Raw genomic sequence first — 13,971 nt, forward strand, 5'->3', positions numbered from 1 at the left:
ATATGAACCTAATTTACTTTATTGAAATGTGTTTTTTTGTTTCACAACTGGTTTGAGGTTTTTGTGCGCACATACGTTTTGCTTACTATACTCACCAACATTTCTCCCTCTTATAAGTACCAACATTTATTAGACGTTGACATAATACACGGCCGTGTAACAAACGAGGATTATAAAATAATAAAAGAATGAAAAAAAAATGTCATTAACTGTTCATACGGTTTATCATCCCGTAATAACGTTTGCTCGTTAATCAGGTGATCTAGACTTCTATTGAGTGCAGATTTCATGTTTTGTTCTTGTGCAAAGAAAGTTAAAAGAAAGTTTTTGAGATGTTCGGAAATTCCGATAGTGCATAACACATGTTGTGATTTCACAGGGTTGCCAAAAAAGGTAATCTAAACGTGGCATTTGATTTGCTAAGCATTACTAGACATACCGTTGCTGTAAATTTTTTAACTGGAGTTACCAGTGTGCGTCAACTGACTTAAACCCGAAGACCAGTCGATTGTCGCTCGAAATTCATAACTAAAATTATGAACTGTGAAATCGTCTTTACGATTTTTCTGATGTGTGAACGATTTTGGTAGGCAGAAGCAATAACCAGACATAAAACCAATAAAACATTCTGTCCCAGATAATTTAGTAGAGAACATAACCCATAAACAAAGTACTGTGTGCGTCAAAATCAGCGTAGACGAGCGTACGATTTTTTTTTTAGTAATGTTATTGGATTTGGAAATTATTACCCCGTAAAATACTACCGATAAATTATGCGAATCGACTGTGTTACAGGTTCTCAACCGATGTGTTTCTCTTACTTGCTTAAAAAGTAATTTCGCGGTGTATAAATAAACTAACCCCTTTAAAATTAAAGTTTACCTGCATCTACTCTGTTGAGATGCAGCCGCTCGTTGCGTATTCTGGTCGAATACTTGCCGACCTGTCTTTAGGTTTACCATTTTGTTCTGTCGTCCCTTTTAACGAGTGCCGTGCCTGCTTGAATTTTTATGCGTTTTTTCAGTGGACACGAGGTGTAACCTAGCAACAGTCACGTGAAATAAAACTCATAAATCGATGGTACCTATAAAACATTTACATTGATTTGCCTAGGCACACGTGAGTTGTATCCGACTAGGGCAAAAATGTTGCATGTCTACTGTTGGTATTTTGTTGTTGTTATTTTTTATGGCAAGAGAAACCGAAAGTCGATCCAGTGGAGAGCGGAGACGTAACATGACAAAATCTTATCGGTCGGGCCCTCTCGATTTCACTGGACCGCTGTTACTCTGCAATTAGTAATAACCCAATGGTTGAGCGCGTGTAAACCGCAATTATAATTAATACGTTTCATTTCATTGTATTTGCGTTTATTAGTATTGTTGTGAAACATTTCTGAGTGTTAAAGCTGTGAGAATTGTTGCAGAAATCGCGGTGTAAAAATTAATGAAATCACACCGAGTCCAATTTTTCATAGTAAATAGACTTTTTTTACAGTCTTAGAAATCATTGCAACGTTGTCGTTTATTTACTAGATTAAATGTTTGGTTCGTTCGCCCTAAAATATTTCAACTAGATACGATATTGTAGAGCTTCTTTATTTGCTTTCGATTGGCCGCACACGCGTATTTTTTCAACGATTTTTGGCTAGTTTACAAATAACACAACAAGAGTGGCTCGCTGATTAGAATTACTGTATATTGTCGCAAATGTTAATTAAACAAAAAAAAAAATGACAAAACTAATTTGCAGGAAACTCAAGGGCATACAAACATTTGAATTTCGTTTAGACTTTTTTTTTGTTAAAATGACAGATTTTCACGTTTTGTAATTATTTTATACTTTGGCATTCAACATGTTGTAGTGAAAGACAATACTTGCAAAATGTTTACACAAAAAAAATGACGGTCTGTTTTAATTTTGTACTTTACTCGTGTTCAACGAGACTTTTATAAATTAGAAAACGAGTAAAAAGTTCAACTGGTCTTGGCTGTCTTTATTTTATTGTATTTTTAACGTTGAATGATTGCCTTCCGTCATGGAGCGGTCTGAAGTAAATGGACGTGCGCACATGACGTGTAAAAACTCACATATTGTTTTTGTACGCCAAGGCAAACAAAAGGCACGGTCTCCACTTCCCCTATTCCAAGTCTGAGTGACTCATCGGCGGTGGCTGGCGACAGACAAAAAGCCAATGAAAATGTCTAGTGGCGGTGGTCGTCGCCAAAAGCAAATGACTTCTAGAGGGAGGTGTAGGAAGAGGCGCAGAACGGCTGTAAACGACCGGCTGAATCCCCTCGTACGACAAGTCCTAACCGCCCTCGTGTCTTTTTAAAGTTCTCTTGATTTGCGTGTAAAACTCATAGTATATAATGTTATGCATGTGACGACCTTTAACGATTTTTATTCACATTTTCCGTTCTATGCGCTGGCACGAAATTTAACTTCTCGGCGTATAACATTAGATCTCAATTAATATGCAAATTGTGCATTAAGCAGCTTAGTTCAGCAAGTCACTTAGTGTTTAACGTCGTATTCTTTGGTAATTCTCCACGGCATCGTGTCGTGCGTTTCGTGTCTAGAAAAAAAACCAAACCAACGTAATTATTTCTTTTACTTGTTAATCTATTTCCTGGCGCATTCCGTGTTCGGTTTACAAACCGAATCACAATGCTATGTTTTTTACTCGTACACAGAAAACTATCAAATATTCAAAATATGACACGAGTTTCTCCCGGCCGACCAGTTTTTAAGCCCATCGGCCACTCGAGGAATCGTTAACAGCTTATACGGTCAATTGTTGTTGTTGTCGACATACGTAATCGATATGTATTTACATATTTGTGGTACCAAATTAAGAGAGTCGGAAGCGCATAGAAGACCGTAATTATAGTAGGGCTATTACGTTTAAAGAACCAATTAAGAATGTCATTTCAGTTTATGTCAAACATTTTTTAAGAAGTTTCGTCGTATAGAAAATATAAGTCGGCGTTATTATGAATTGCGTCGTGTGAGTATGATGTGATGCTTTCCTTACATTTGATGTGTAGTAAAATCCATTAAAGTGTAGTTAAATTGCTTTTGCTCGACACTTAATGTAAATACGTTAATGATTTTATTAAAAACATAAATGTTTTTGGTGTTTCTGTTAACACACATTTCTATATTTTTAACCGTAAACAGTTGGTTTGGATGTACTTTACATTGTAGCAGTTTAAAGCACATTATTTTGAAACTGTTATTTAACCTACCGATAGAGGAGTAACTTATTCGTGATGAACAAATATTACAAAGTGTGTAGCGTGTTCGGCGGTAAATTACACTTAATACCGTCAGTGTAGTAGGTACGGAGGATATGATTAATAAAAAATGAACTGGCGCCATGACTTCACTCGGGGGAATAGCCCACAATGTAAGAATATTGTAATTATAATAATACCACAAATTGTATTACTTTATTGGCTCAACGGGTTTGGTGGCAAGTTGTAACTTTCATCGGACGGTTATCGAATATTTCCTTTTTTTCTAGTTATTGTGTTGTACTCGTCAGGTAACGATTGTTCTTTCAGATCTCTTCAGCACATTAAGTATACCCGTGTAGAATTTGAAACGTTTAGGGGGATAGCTGGTACTGCTTATCGGGCAGTTTTACCACGACCGCTTCGGTGTTTGCCCACTACAGAAACCCTACACACTGTGTCCACAGCTGTCACCTAATACATTTTATTTATAATACGTTTCTTACGTGTGGGAAAAATGACCTTCGACAATTGTAATTGTGTAACACGGGAAGAAATGTTTCAAATATTGCACAAGTAAAAAAAAAAAAAACCGAACGTTCAGCACATTTTTCTAGCAAAACATAAATGTTTTCTTCTGTCAACTGTAAAAAGGCTTATAGTTTTCGATTGATTAAATCTCAGTTAGAATTCGTTAGGAAATTTCATCGATAAATAATAAGTGAATAAATTCCGCGTTTGTAGCGTTCAACCCTCCTGAGGTCGTTGGTGACCGCGTCCAGGTGCTGCTGCCAAGACACCCAGTTGATCTCGTACAATTTTTTTGGCCAATTCATCTCGAACAACACAGTCACCGCCATAACAATCGTTTATCAGTAAATAACTTTCTCCGGTGAGAATAAGTCACGACTGATGGATTATTAAGGCGCAATAATAATTACTTTCATTTCCAGCGGTTTCGAGGTGAATTTTTTTTATCACAATTGATCTGCCCGTTCATTGCCTGCCAAAAGTGTTAGCTTTTGTCGAAATTCCAGTGCATTTTTATTTCACCGGGCGCCAGTAAAAAACGTTGGTTATCTTTCAAGTCCTAATGCCGCCGATCGGTTTCATAATCTTTCACGAATGTTAGCAGCGCACGTTGTCTTGTTCTTTGGGTCGTTGGAGCGAAAAAAAACGCGTTGGCGCAGAACGGGTACAAACGATGATATTGAGAAACCGGTTGCTCGTCCACTATGAAAACGTATCATTAGATATTATAACACATTATAAATACAATACGCACTGTTCCCCTCGATCCTTTCTTTTGTTTTACTGACGACGCGCAAATATCTCATGAATAGGCCGTCTCCGATCTCACTCATTCTTTTCTTTTTTTATGTCACCTCTTAACTTACGCTGTACGGAATATTACCGATTGAAGGACCTGTAAACGTGCTCTTGCATTATAATAACTTCGCTCGCCCGCACTCTTAGTTTTTAATGATTTCCTCTCACTTAAAGTCTGGCGACTGACATTCTGACGTAGTTGTCGTTAAAAGTTACTTGTGTATTTGAAAAAAAAAAGTTTTAGAATTTAAAACAATCAGAATATTTTTCTATCGTTAATAATTAAAAATCCTTAAAAGTGAGAAGAATAAAAAAAAATATTAATCTGTGCGTAAACGTAGCTCTTTTTTTTTTTATTATTAAATATTCTAGCTTATTAAGTTTTTCCTCAACAAATATGTTTTAAAATTTTAATTAAAAAGTATTACTTTCATCAACCCTTATAGTTGATATATGTTCAATTAACTTTTTTAATTATTGACCAGGTGTTTTAGTAAAAATCTTTCATCGTTTTTAAGCGACACGACTCTTGAAAAGTGTACTCTTATATTTATTGCAGTCAATACTGTTTTTCAATATTTTTGGTGTTGAAGTCTCAAAGTAGACAAAAGATCATAACTGAAGTGCATTAAGGCTTACAAAAGCGTTAAAAAATATGTACAATGAACCTTATTGAACCCAATGTTCAAAAAAGCGACAGGTGCTCGTAATCGAAACCCTAAATGATTGATTAACTCTTTTTATATTACAGGTGACATTATGAACAGACCTTTATTGTTAAATTAGCTAACGGTTTATTCAGTTAGAATAAATTAATATTTTAGTTATTTCTGGAATTTTATTATTTTTTGAATAAGATTTAGGAACAAAATTAATAATTAGTGGGCTAAAATTGTTATTACACTCCTCAGAAGCGATAACATATAATAATTATTGTGTTAAAGTACGTGTTATAACGGTTTTTGTTTTGTTTCAGATTCATTCGTGAATAGTCAAGAATGGACCTTGGCCAGGACTGTACCAGACTTACGTTTGGGCATCGTCGGATCGCTTTCATCTGGAAAATCGGCTTTAGTCCACAGGTATTTAACCGGATCGTACATGCAAGAGGAAAGCCCCGAGGGCGGCCGATTTAAGAAAGAAATATCTGTGGACGGCCATAGTCACCTACTATTAATACGAGACGAAGGGGGTTCACCCGAACTTCAGGTAATTTTTTAATATGTAAATCCTTGTCAGATGACTAAAATAACTCGATCATCTCTTTGGACATTGTAACAACTTTAAGACGCAAACGTTTACTTAAACTACGCGAGTCAAACGAGGGTCAGTGTGTCTCAAGACTAAATTGTCAGAATTTAATAACAAGTACTTTGTTGTGTACAGACGAAAAATGTTATGTAATATAACTCGCGCATCTTCACGATTAGTCATTCAGGTCGCAGTTAGCCCGCTAACGTTTATCGCTCGAGGATAACTGATTTCCTATGAAAAACAATTCTTCTGTTCTATTAAGATATTTTAATTCAATTTAAATCGTTACATTTCCCCGTCTCACTATATTGAGTTTCAAGTAGCAGAGTTGGTAGAGCAACTTGATGTATAGAAAATGTCTATGTGAAATTGTGGTGCACGTAATGTAGTACAANGTGAAATTGTAGTGCACGTAATGTAGTACAATGTATTCAGTGAAATATGACTCTTGTGTTATGAAATAATCGTTCAATACCAACTGTTTTAATTGGCTATGCCTGTAACGACCCATATTTATTATTCCATCACACACAACCTATGTTAATTAGCTTGCTTAGAGTTATTGAAATCAACGTTTTCATAAACAAATCCGGGATAGAATTTCTTATTTCCAAAAGTTCTATGCAATCGCAACCCCATACGAAAATTCAATTACGAAAAGGAAGATTTATCTTCAAGGGTTAGTAGTTTTTTGGGGTGAGCATTAAACCTATAAATCCCCACGTGACCCCGGCATATACCTATTCTGCAAAGTGTCTAATTACAATACACAATCTTTTTAAAGCCGCGTTTAATAATGATTCGTTCGATTTTGTTTTTCCATCTGTTGTTAGCATACAGCGATTAGATTTCGAGTTCATTCCCTTTTGTTCGATTTTTATTTAATATCTTTCGCAATGTATAAAAATAAATACGTTTCCCCTCGCCGAGTGTACATAAAGTATAACTTATCTAATGGAAGTATTTTTGACAGTTTGTTCAATATAAATTTGACGATTATTAAGCATATACGACTTAATCTCTTGGAAACGTTATCGTAGGAATCATAGCAGTCTGTTTAAACTGACACATCCGACGTTCACGTTGATACTTTAAATATCTTCTTAAGAGACTTTTGACCAAATTCGCTTTGCAAACTAATTAAAACTAAACTAGCGCCCATCACTGCATACCCAGAAGTTTGATAAAAATGTCTTAATTTACTTCCGTTCTAAAGTTAGCCATAATTAAACTTTTCCATTAAGTAACTTGACTCTTCAACATTTTATTAACTTGGAAATGCCGAACAATGTAATAAAAAATTGAAATATTTTATCAATTAAGTATTGTGTCGAATAATAACCAAAGGCTGATAACAATTAAAATTAGTATTACAATCAACTAGTGATATCTTGGATAATCGATGTTTTATTAATAATTATCCGATTTTAATTCAAAAAACTATTCATTATGTTTTAAAACTTGTTTTATAAGTTAATGTAACCAGAAAATATCTTTAAAAAAAAAAAAGTAATTCAATAAACTATAATTTGTTTGAAGTTACGACTAGAAAAACTATTTTTATAAAAATTTCTGATCACATTTTTATACTTACTTTTTCACTTTAGACAATTAAACTTCAAATATTTTCATAAAATATCAGATAGTAATTTTTTATTATTGATTTTATAACATCGAATAAAATAAAATCAAAAGTTTTACTTGAACGTTTATCTTGAAGTATCGAAATTGATTTATTGTAGTTATATAATCGGAATTATTTAAAAAGTTTACGTTTACTGCTTTTTTATTGAAATTTATTCAGAAAGTTTATAAGAAAACTTTTTGCTAAACGTATTTTAAATTGAGTAATTAGTATTTTTATTACTGAAATAAAAATACTTATCTTGAGTATTTTATTTAACAATGAACATTGTTTTAAATCACTTTAAAATGTACACCATTTTTTACTGATTTTATTATTTTTATGTATACTAAGATGCTTAAACGAGATTGAATCTTCTTGTCTATAAATTCAACACACGCCGGGGGATATTGAAGGAACTGTCAATTAAAATTGTTTTACTAATTACAAACGTTATGTAGTGTTTAATATTAATTTTAAAATAATTTTTAACTGTACTGAATAAATAAAGAGAAAACTTTGCAAAAATTATTTTTTGAGCATCAATATAAAGTATCGTTTGTCTAATAAAAATCCTTTTAAAATGTGTAAAGTTTCTTTTTATTTTTATCTTTGTTTGGTCTACTGATCAAATAAATGTTAATAGCAATACTGAATTAAAAAAAGTGTTGAATACTAAGTATTCCTATTTCTATCAAGTACTAGTTGAACACTAAATTTCATAATTGAAATTATAATTAACTAACGAAAGGCAGAATAATCGAATTAAGAAAGTTAACTTTTTTTTTTTTTTTTGGTTTTGATTTTAATCACTATGGAATATCATCTATATTTGTCCCAATTTTGGTGGATTTTATAATGTTAAAACTACCTTAATTACATCTGTAATAACTTTATTATATACCTTAATTATATATCTAACTTAATTTATAAATAATTAATAAAAATCAAATATGAATATACTTTTTTCAATATAAATTCACAATAAAATTAATTAAATCGTATCAAAATTCCAAAAACGACTCCATTTAAATTAAATATAAAACAAATTGGCCATCCAGTAAAAGATTTATATAGTTTATTTTTTAACGTTCTCAGAAAAGTATCAATCTTTTCTTAGTTGTGCTAATGTCAAAGTTTTTAAGCATTTTCCGGTAGTTTTACTTATATAGAACCATTTACCAAGTTATTTATTATTCGCTGTGGCAGCCTAAACATTTAAACAATGTTTGCCTACCTCTCGTTTGTTTTATTTTCCGGGTGGCTTATCGTTTGATCAAATTTTTATTTATTTATTGGTACACAATATCTTTTAATCCGTTTTGACGACCTTTAAAATCGCATGAAAAATATGTCTTCATTTATAATTCCATCGAAAACGGCAATTCAATTATAACGGCAGCTGCAAAATCTTTTATACACAAGCCTACCAAAATTGCATTTTCTTTTCTCCTAACACTTACGGTATCTCTTCAATTATATTTTGCTTGCGTTATGTGAACATTTTTAGATCATAACAAAAAGTAAATAAGTATTTATCGTTTTACGAAAAATAATGTATTTTGAGATGACATTAAGAAAATTGGAAATATTTGTTTCTTTTTCAATGTTTTGCTTACTTAAAATGTTAATTCACGTGAGAATGTATTTCTATTAAATATTAACGAAAATGTGCTCTCTTGTTGCCGTCAACAGAAATCAACTTAGTGTTTTCCTGAACTTGTGAATATTTAATGCATTATATGTGTCGCAATAGACGTATGACATATTTAGGTCACAACTGTTTAAGATCTACATCAACAGTAAAATTATTATGTAGTATACATAGTATAAGTGATGAATTAACATAATTGTCAACCGATTCTAAAATTCAAAATGTCACATTGTAGTTCTACAAGAAAATTAACAGCAATCTATTATATGTTATTAAAATTGTTATCTCTTGCTGAACTTTCTATGAATAAAATATACTGACAGTACTTTAAAGGTTTCATTTCGATATTTGCAACGGACCACTTCTGATGAGATAACGATAAGTAGTTATTTACTTATCGAATATCAGCAAGCGGTTGAAAAACTTCAAAGAAAACGCAAACTTTGTAACGATATAATATTTTCATTTTGAAATGTTTTTTAATATTATTACCAAACACTGTTTCAAATATTAAGTACATTCTTGTACAAATATATTGTGTTTTTATGGATTTTCTACGTCGTAGGAATAATACATACTGTGTCACCTCATCTCACTTTTGCCTTTGAGTACTTTCACAGCTCCTCATTTTATTTGATATCAAATATTATGCCAAGTATAAATTGCCTTGGATTTTATTTTTCTCGTTATTTTTTGCCTCTTGAGCGAAGGTAGGTGGTTTTTATTTTGATTACTCTTTATGCGTCAAAACCTATTGGAGCGACAAATTAGATCGACTGACCTTTTTCATCTGGACCTTTAATTTACAAAAATAAAATCCGACCATAATCCTAGCCAAACACAGTTATTTGCCTAACAGTTGACTTGATTTTTTTTTCAAACTTTTCTAAATCTAGCCAACAAGTCACGTTTATTCTTTATACCTTTAAAGATTAGAACGATAGAAGAGGAGACTTTTTATATTCCCTTACGGGAAATTTTTGTGTCTATACATTTTCACAGTATTTGTTGCGCGTGTGTTTATTTTTTCACTTTCGAGACACCGAACAAAACAAGTTTTGATCCAATTTGATAAAGGTAGCTCATATTTTTCCTTTTCTTTATTACTCTCCGTAAGTCCAACGTAAACGACAACTTATTACCCGCAGACGGTCGTCATAGTGTCGCCTCTGAACTGCCTTGGCGGTCTGGACTATTGTAAATCTTATTAGGTGCCGCCTCTGTCAATTTAACGGACTCTGCTGGTTTTTTTATGTTCACTCTCTCTCTTCGGCGTTTTCGTTTAAATCTCCCCATTTAAAAGCGCCGAGTAAGTTCACTGTACATATATGTGTGTATGTGCCCAAAAATTGTTTGTTTAATACCTGCTGCATTCTTACTCAGTTGAGGTAACTTACCTTCTATTACACTAAGCTCATTCTTTACAATCTAAGTGACCGGTTTACCCTTCACTATAAAAGTTTTATTATTTTTCACTTTATTTCTTCGATAATTTAACAGAAAAAAATTGTTCTCAGCTATAGAACAATAATAAAAAGCAATTCTACGATAAATTATGAGAGGATTTATACTATATTGTTTGGATGTTTTCCGTTTTTTAATTTTGATCAAACAAAGAACTTGTTTTAACAACCACATTAGATTTCATGAAGTAAACAAGTAAACGGTTACTGTTTAGTTTATTTTTTTTCTATGTATACTAAACTAAAATGGCCCGTTGTTTTAAAACATATTATTCTACTCGCACATTTGCTTTAGTCGACCACAGTTTTTGACAATTTCAGTAGTCGCATCTATCGCTATTTTATTAAAGTGGAGACTAGTACAATAAATACTCCACCAAGTCAATCCGATTTTTTCATTCCTTTCGGGGTTCATCTTTGGTGTCGTCGACGTGACTATTTGGAATTAGTGCCTGACCTTTTGTACTTTTTCATTTACCTCGATAGTTTTTTTTTTCAAATTTAGTGGTTTCATGTTTTACTCTGATCGTTTCCGCAGTAATTTTCGTAACGCTTTCTTAATTTTGTGACATTCATCTTGTATTTAGTGTATTCATCTTGTCAATTATTAACCCAAACATACGCCCTTAACAGTCGTGTAAATGGCACATTGCGGTAAGTACAATGCAACGAAAAATATCCCTTTTACAACCTGTGGGAGGAGCTCGAGTAACACAGCATAGTATATGATTAATTTCTATTGTTCGCCGCTCACGTAAAAGATTATTAGGAGAGACAAAAGGTTTTCCGGATTCGCGTTAAATACTTACATCTGTCATAATTTCTACACCATTCACCGTTGTAATAAACTTTATACACTGTTCTTCAGAAAAATTACATTATATTATACACATGTTTAGGATCTTTTGTACTCACATGGTAAAAGCAGCTATTAAACTCTAGGTTAACTGAAGCACTTACTTCGTTACGGAATGGAAACACAAAAAAGTTTTCCAACCTTTTGAAAAGAGTGGTGTGTATGTTTCGGTGCTCATAACTTCGTATAAATTATATCCCACTGCTTTTCCAAACCGCGTTCAGGTAATAAAACTCATTCAGCAAACGGCACATTGTAAAAGTTCATATTATATTACGTACAAATTTCATCATTGTCGTCGAGTTATTATCATTCGAGTCTCAAATATCTCCATTAATCAATAAAACGTATTGTACTCATCTCCAGAAATCTATTCCGCGTGTACCAAACTTGAGTTTTATTTTTCGATCAGACGACGTATTACAGTATCTTTTAAACTGTACCCAAGAGGTAAATGGAAACTCTCTAGTGCCTTAATATATTTTATACGGTCTTACTCGTATGTAACCGTTTTCTTGAAATAAATAACGATCAATTCGGAAGAAAACTTCGTTGTGTAAAGGTGTTTGTGGAAATATGTTAGTTGTTTCTGTAGATAAGGAAGCAACAAAACGTATCAACTTATAACTAATATTCTTTTATGAACAATATTGTGAAAACTTGTCGCTGTTTTTCAAAACATTTTTCATTTTTGTAAAAAATAAGACAGTTTTCTCCAAATGTTTCTTCCAGTTTTCCACTACGCTTCCCATTAATCTTTTCTTTTTTACTTTTCTTGCTGATTGTGTAATCCGATATGTCAAATGTATCCCGGTTTTTTAGCTTAAGTTTAAAAAAAAACTTTAGATTATCTAGACAAATTCAACGGTATAAAAGACTTTCAGTTTTGTTGCGTGTAGCGACTCACGTATTTGTCAAATACACCAGTTGTGATAGAAAAATAATTTTGAGATGTTTTGTTTCCAAATAATGAAAAAGAAGTGCTGCACAATTGTTTGAAAATGGTTTGCGTAAAATGCATTTGTAACAGTTTTGTCCTTGTAATAACAAATATTTTATACTTACTAACCGTAATATGCACAATAAAGATTTGTGTAAACCCTTCAATTAAATTTGCAACAGATCCCCTCGTCATTCATCATTGAAATATCAACGAAAACAAATTTATTACATTTTTGTACGTCGCAATATGCCGCTAAATTATACATTATCCTGTCATTTGAACACACTGTTGAATAACTGTGCAGAATACATTGGTTTTACATATTTCATTATGTTGGGTGTTTGGAATCAGCTCTAATTAGACTCTTACGACAATATCAACATACGAGTTGTTATCGCGTCCATTAAATGAAAGTGTTTAAGTGCTGCCTTGAAATGTGTTGTTATCGCGTTACTTAACGGCAAACAAATTGAGTGTACAATTTAATGTGTTTATGTTTTGTTCGGCACTTGTTATTCTCATCATTCTACCACTAATCGCGATTCATATCGCTTTATCATCTATAAATTACTTCTTTTGATATTTTCTGGAACTTGCAATTAATCAATGCGAGTTAATTGATAAACAAACTGTGATCAATTAGCTATTAAATCGAGTGTCAATGGAACAGCCAGTCATCGAATGGCATTGCTTGCTGCACGTCGAAGTTTCAACTAGTCAACAAACTTTTCATATTGCTCTTATAGTTCTCGATCGTCGTGGTTAACCAAGTTGTTGTAGTTTACAGGGTAACCACTTTGTTATTAAAAAATTTAACGAATTTCACCAGATGACAAAAGAACGTGCAGACACAAGTATACACACCCCTAGATACATAACAAAAAATATCGAAAACAAACCGGCTTTCGAATTTGTTTAGAGGGTTAGGGGTCGTGTCGGGGGAGAGTTAACCTTGACTTCTTCAAAAATTCTTCTCTAAATCGATCACTATTTAACCCCCCCCGTGTGTATCGATCGTCGGGGGTCGTCGATTCGGCGCAACGCTATTGCTGTCACGTTGTTGTTGTCCGCAGCGCTGCGCTCGTCTTGTTATTTGAACAATAAGATAAACAGTAGCCGTCAAATAAAAATACCTTAATAATACCGAATAGTGTGTTTATTATGATTTTTGTCTTTTTATTTGCAGTTTACCGCGTGGGTGGACGCTGTCATATTCGTTTTTAGCTTGGAGAGCGAGACCAGTTTCAATGCGGTTTATGGTTATTACACAAAAATGGCACATTACCGCAATTCAGCTGAAATACCTTTGATTTTAGTCGGCACTCAGGGTAAGTACAAAAATCACTATATTTTTTTACTTAGCTACTAGCTATATAAAAAAAATTATTTTTTTCTTGTTTTAATTNGCTATATTTTTTTACTTAGCTACAAGCTATTTAAAAAAAAATATATTATTTTTTTGTTTTAATTTAAATATTCCACCGAATCTATTGTTAAATGTCTATGCCATTCAAATATTTGGGCATAATGGAGTTAAGAAAAATTAATATTATTATAGTAGATTATTTCTTTGTATCAAAAATAGATGAATCTAGTTTAAATATTATAC

The 13,971-nt window shown here is 32.6% G+C and overlaps 1 protein-coding gene across 2 annotated transcripts in view; it reads left to right on the forward strand.

The window, feature by feature from the left end:
- The window catches only part of LOC126908825 (centaurin-gamma-1A-like), a 42,893-nt gene extending 29,133 nt beyond the window's left edge, over positions 1-13,760 (forward strand). For both annotated transcript variants that reach the window (XM_050691124.1, XM_050691125.1), the window contains exons 2-3: positions 5,545-5,777; positions 13,549-13,760. In XM_050691124.1, coding sequence (XP_050547081.1) covers positions 5,545-5,777; positions 13,549-13,731 — 416 coding nt within the window. In that variant the 3' untranslated portion in view covers positions 13,732-13,760. The remainder of the gene's footprint in view (positions 1-5,544; positions 5,778-13,548) is intronic.
- The last annotated feature ends 211 nt before the right edge of the window (positions 13,761-13,971 follow it).

Source organism: Daktulosphaira vitifoliae, unplaced genomic scaffold (genome assembly GCF_025091365.1).
Source record: "Daktulosphaira vitifoliae isolate Bord-2020 unplaced genomic scaffold, ASM2509136v1 Scaffold_15, whole genome shotgun sequence".
NCBI classification, from domain to species: domain Eukaryota; kingdom Metazoa; phylum Arthropoda; class Insecta; order Hemiptera; family Phylloxeridae; genus Daktulosphaira; species Daktulosphaira vitifoliae.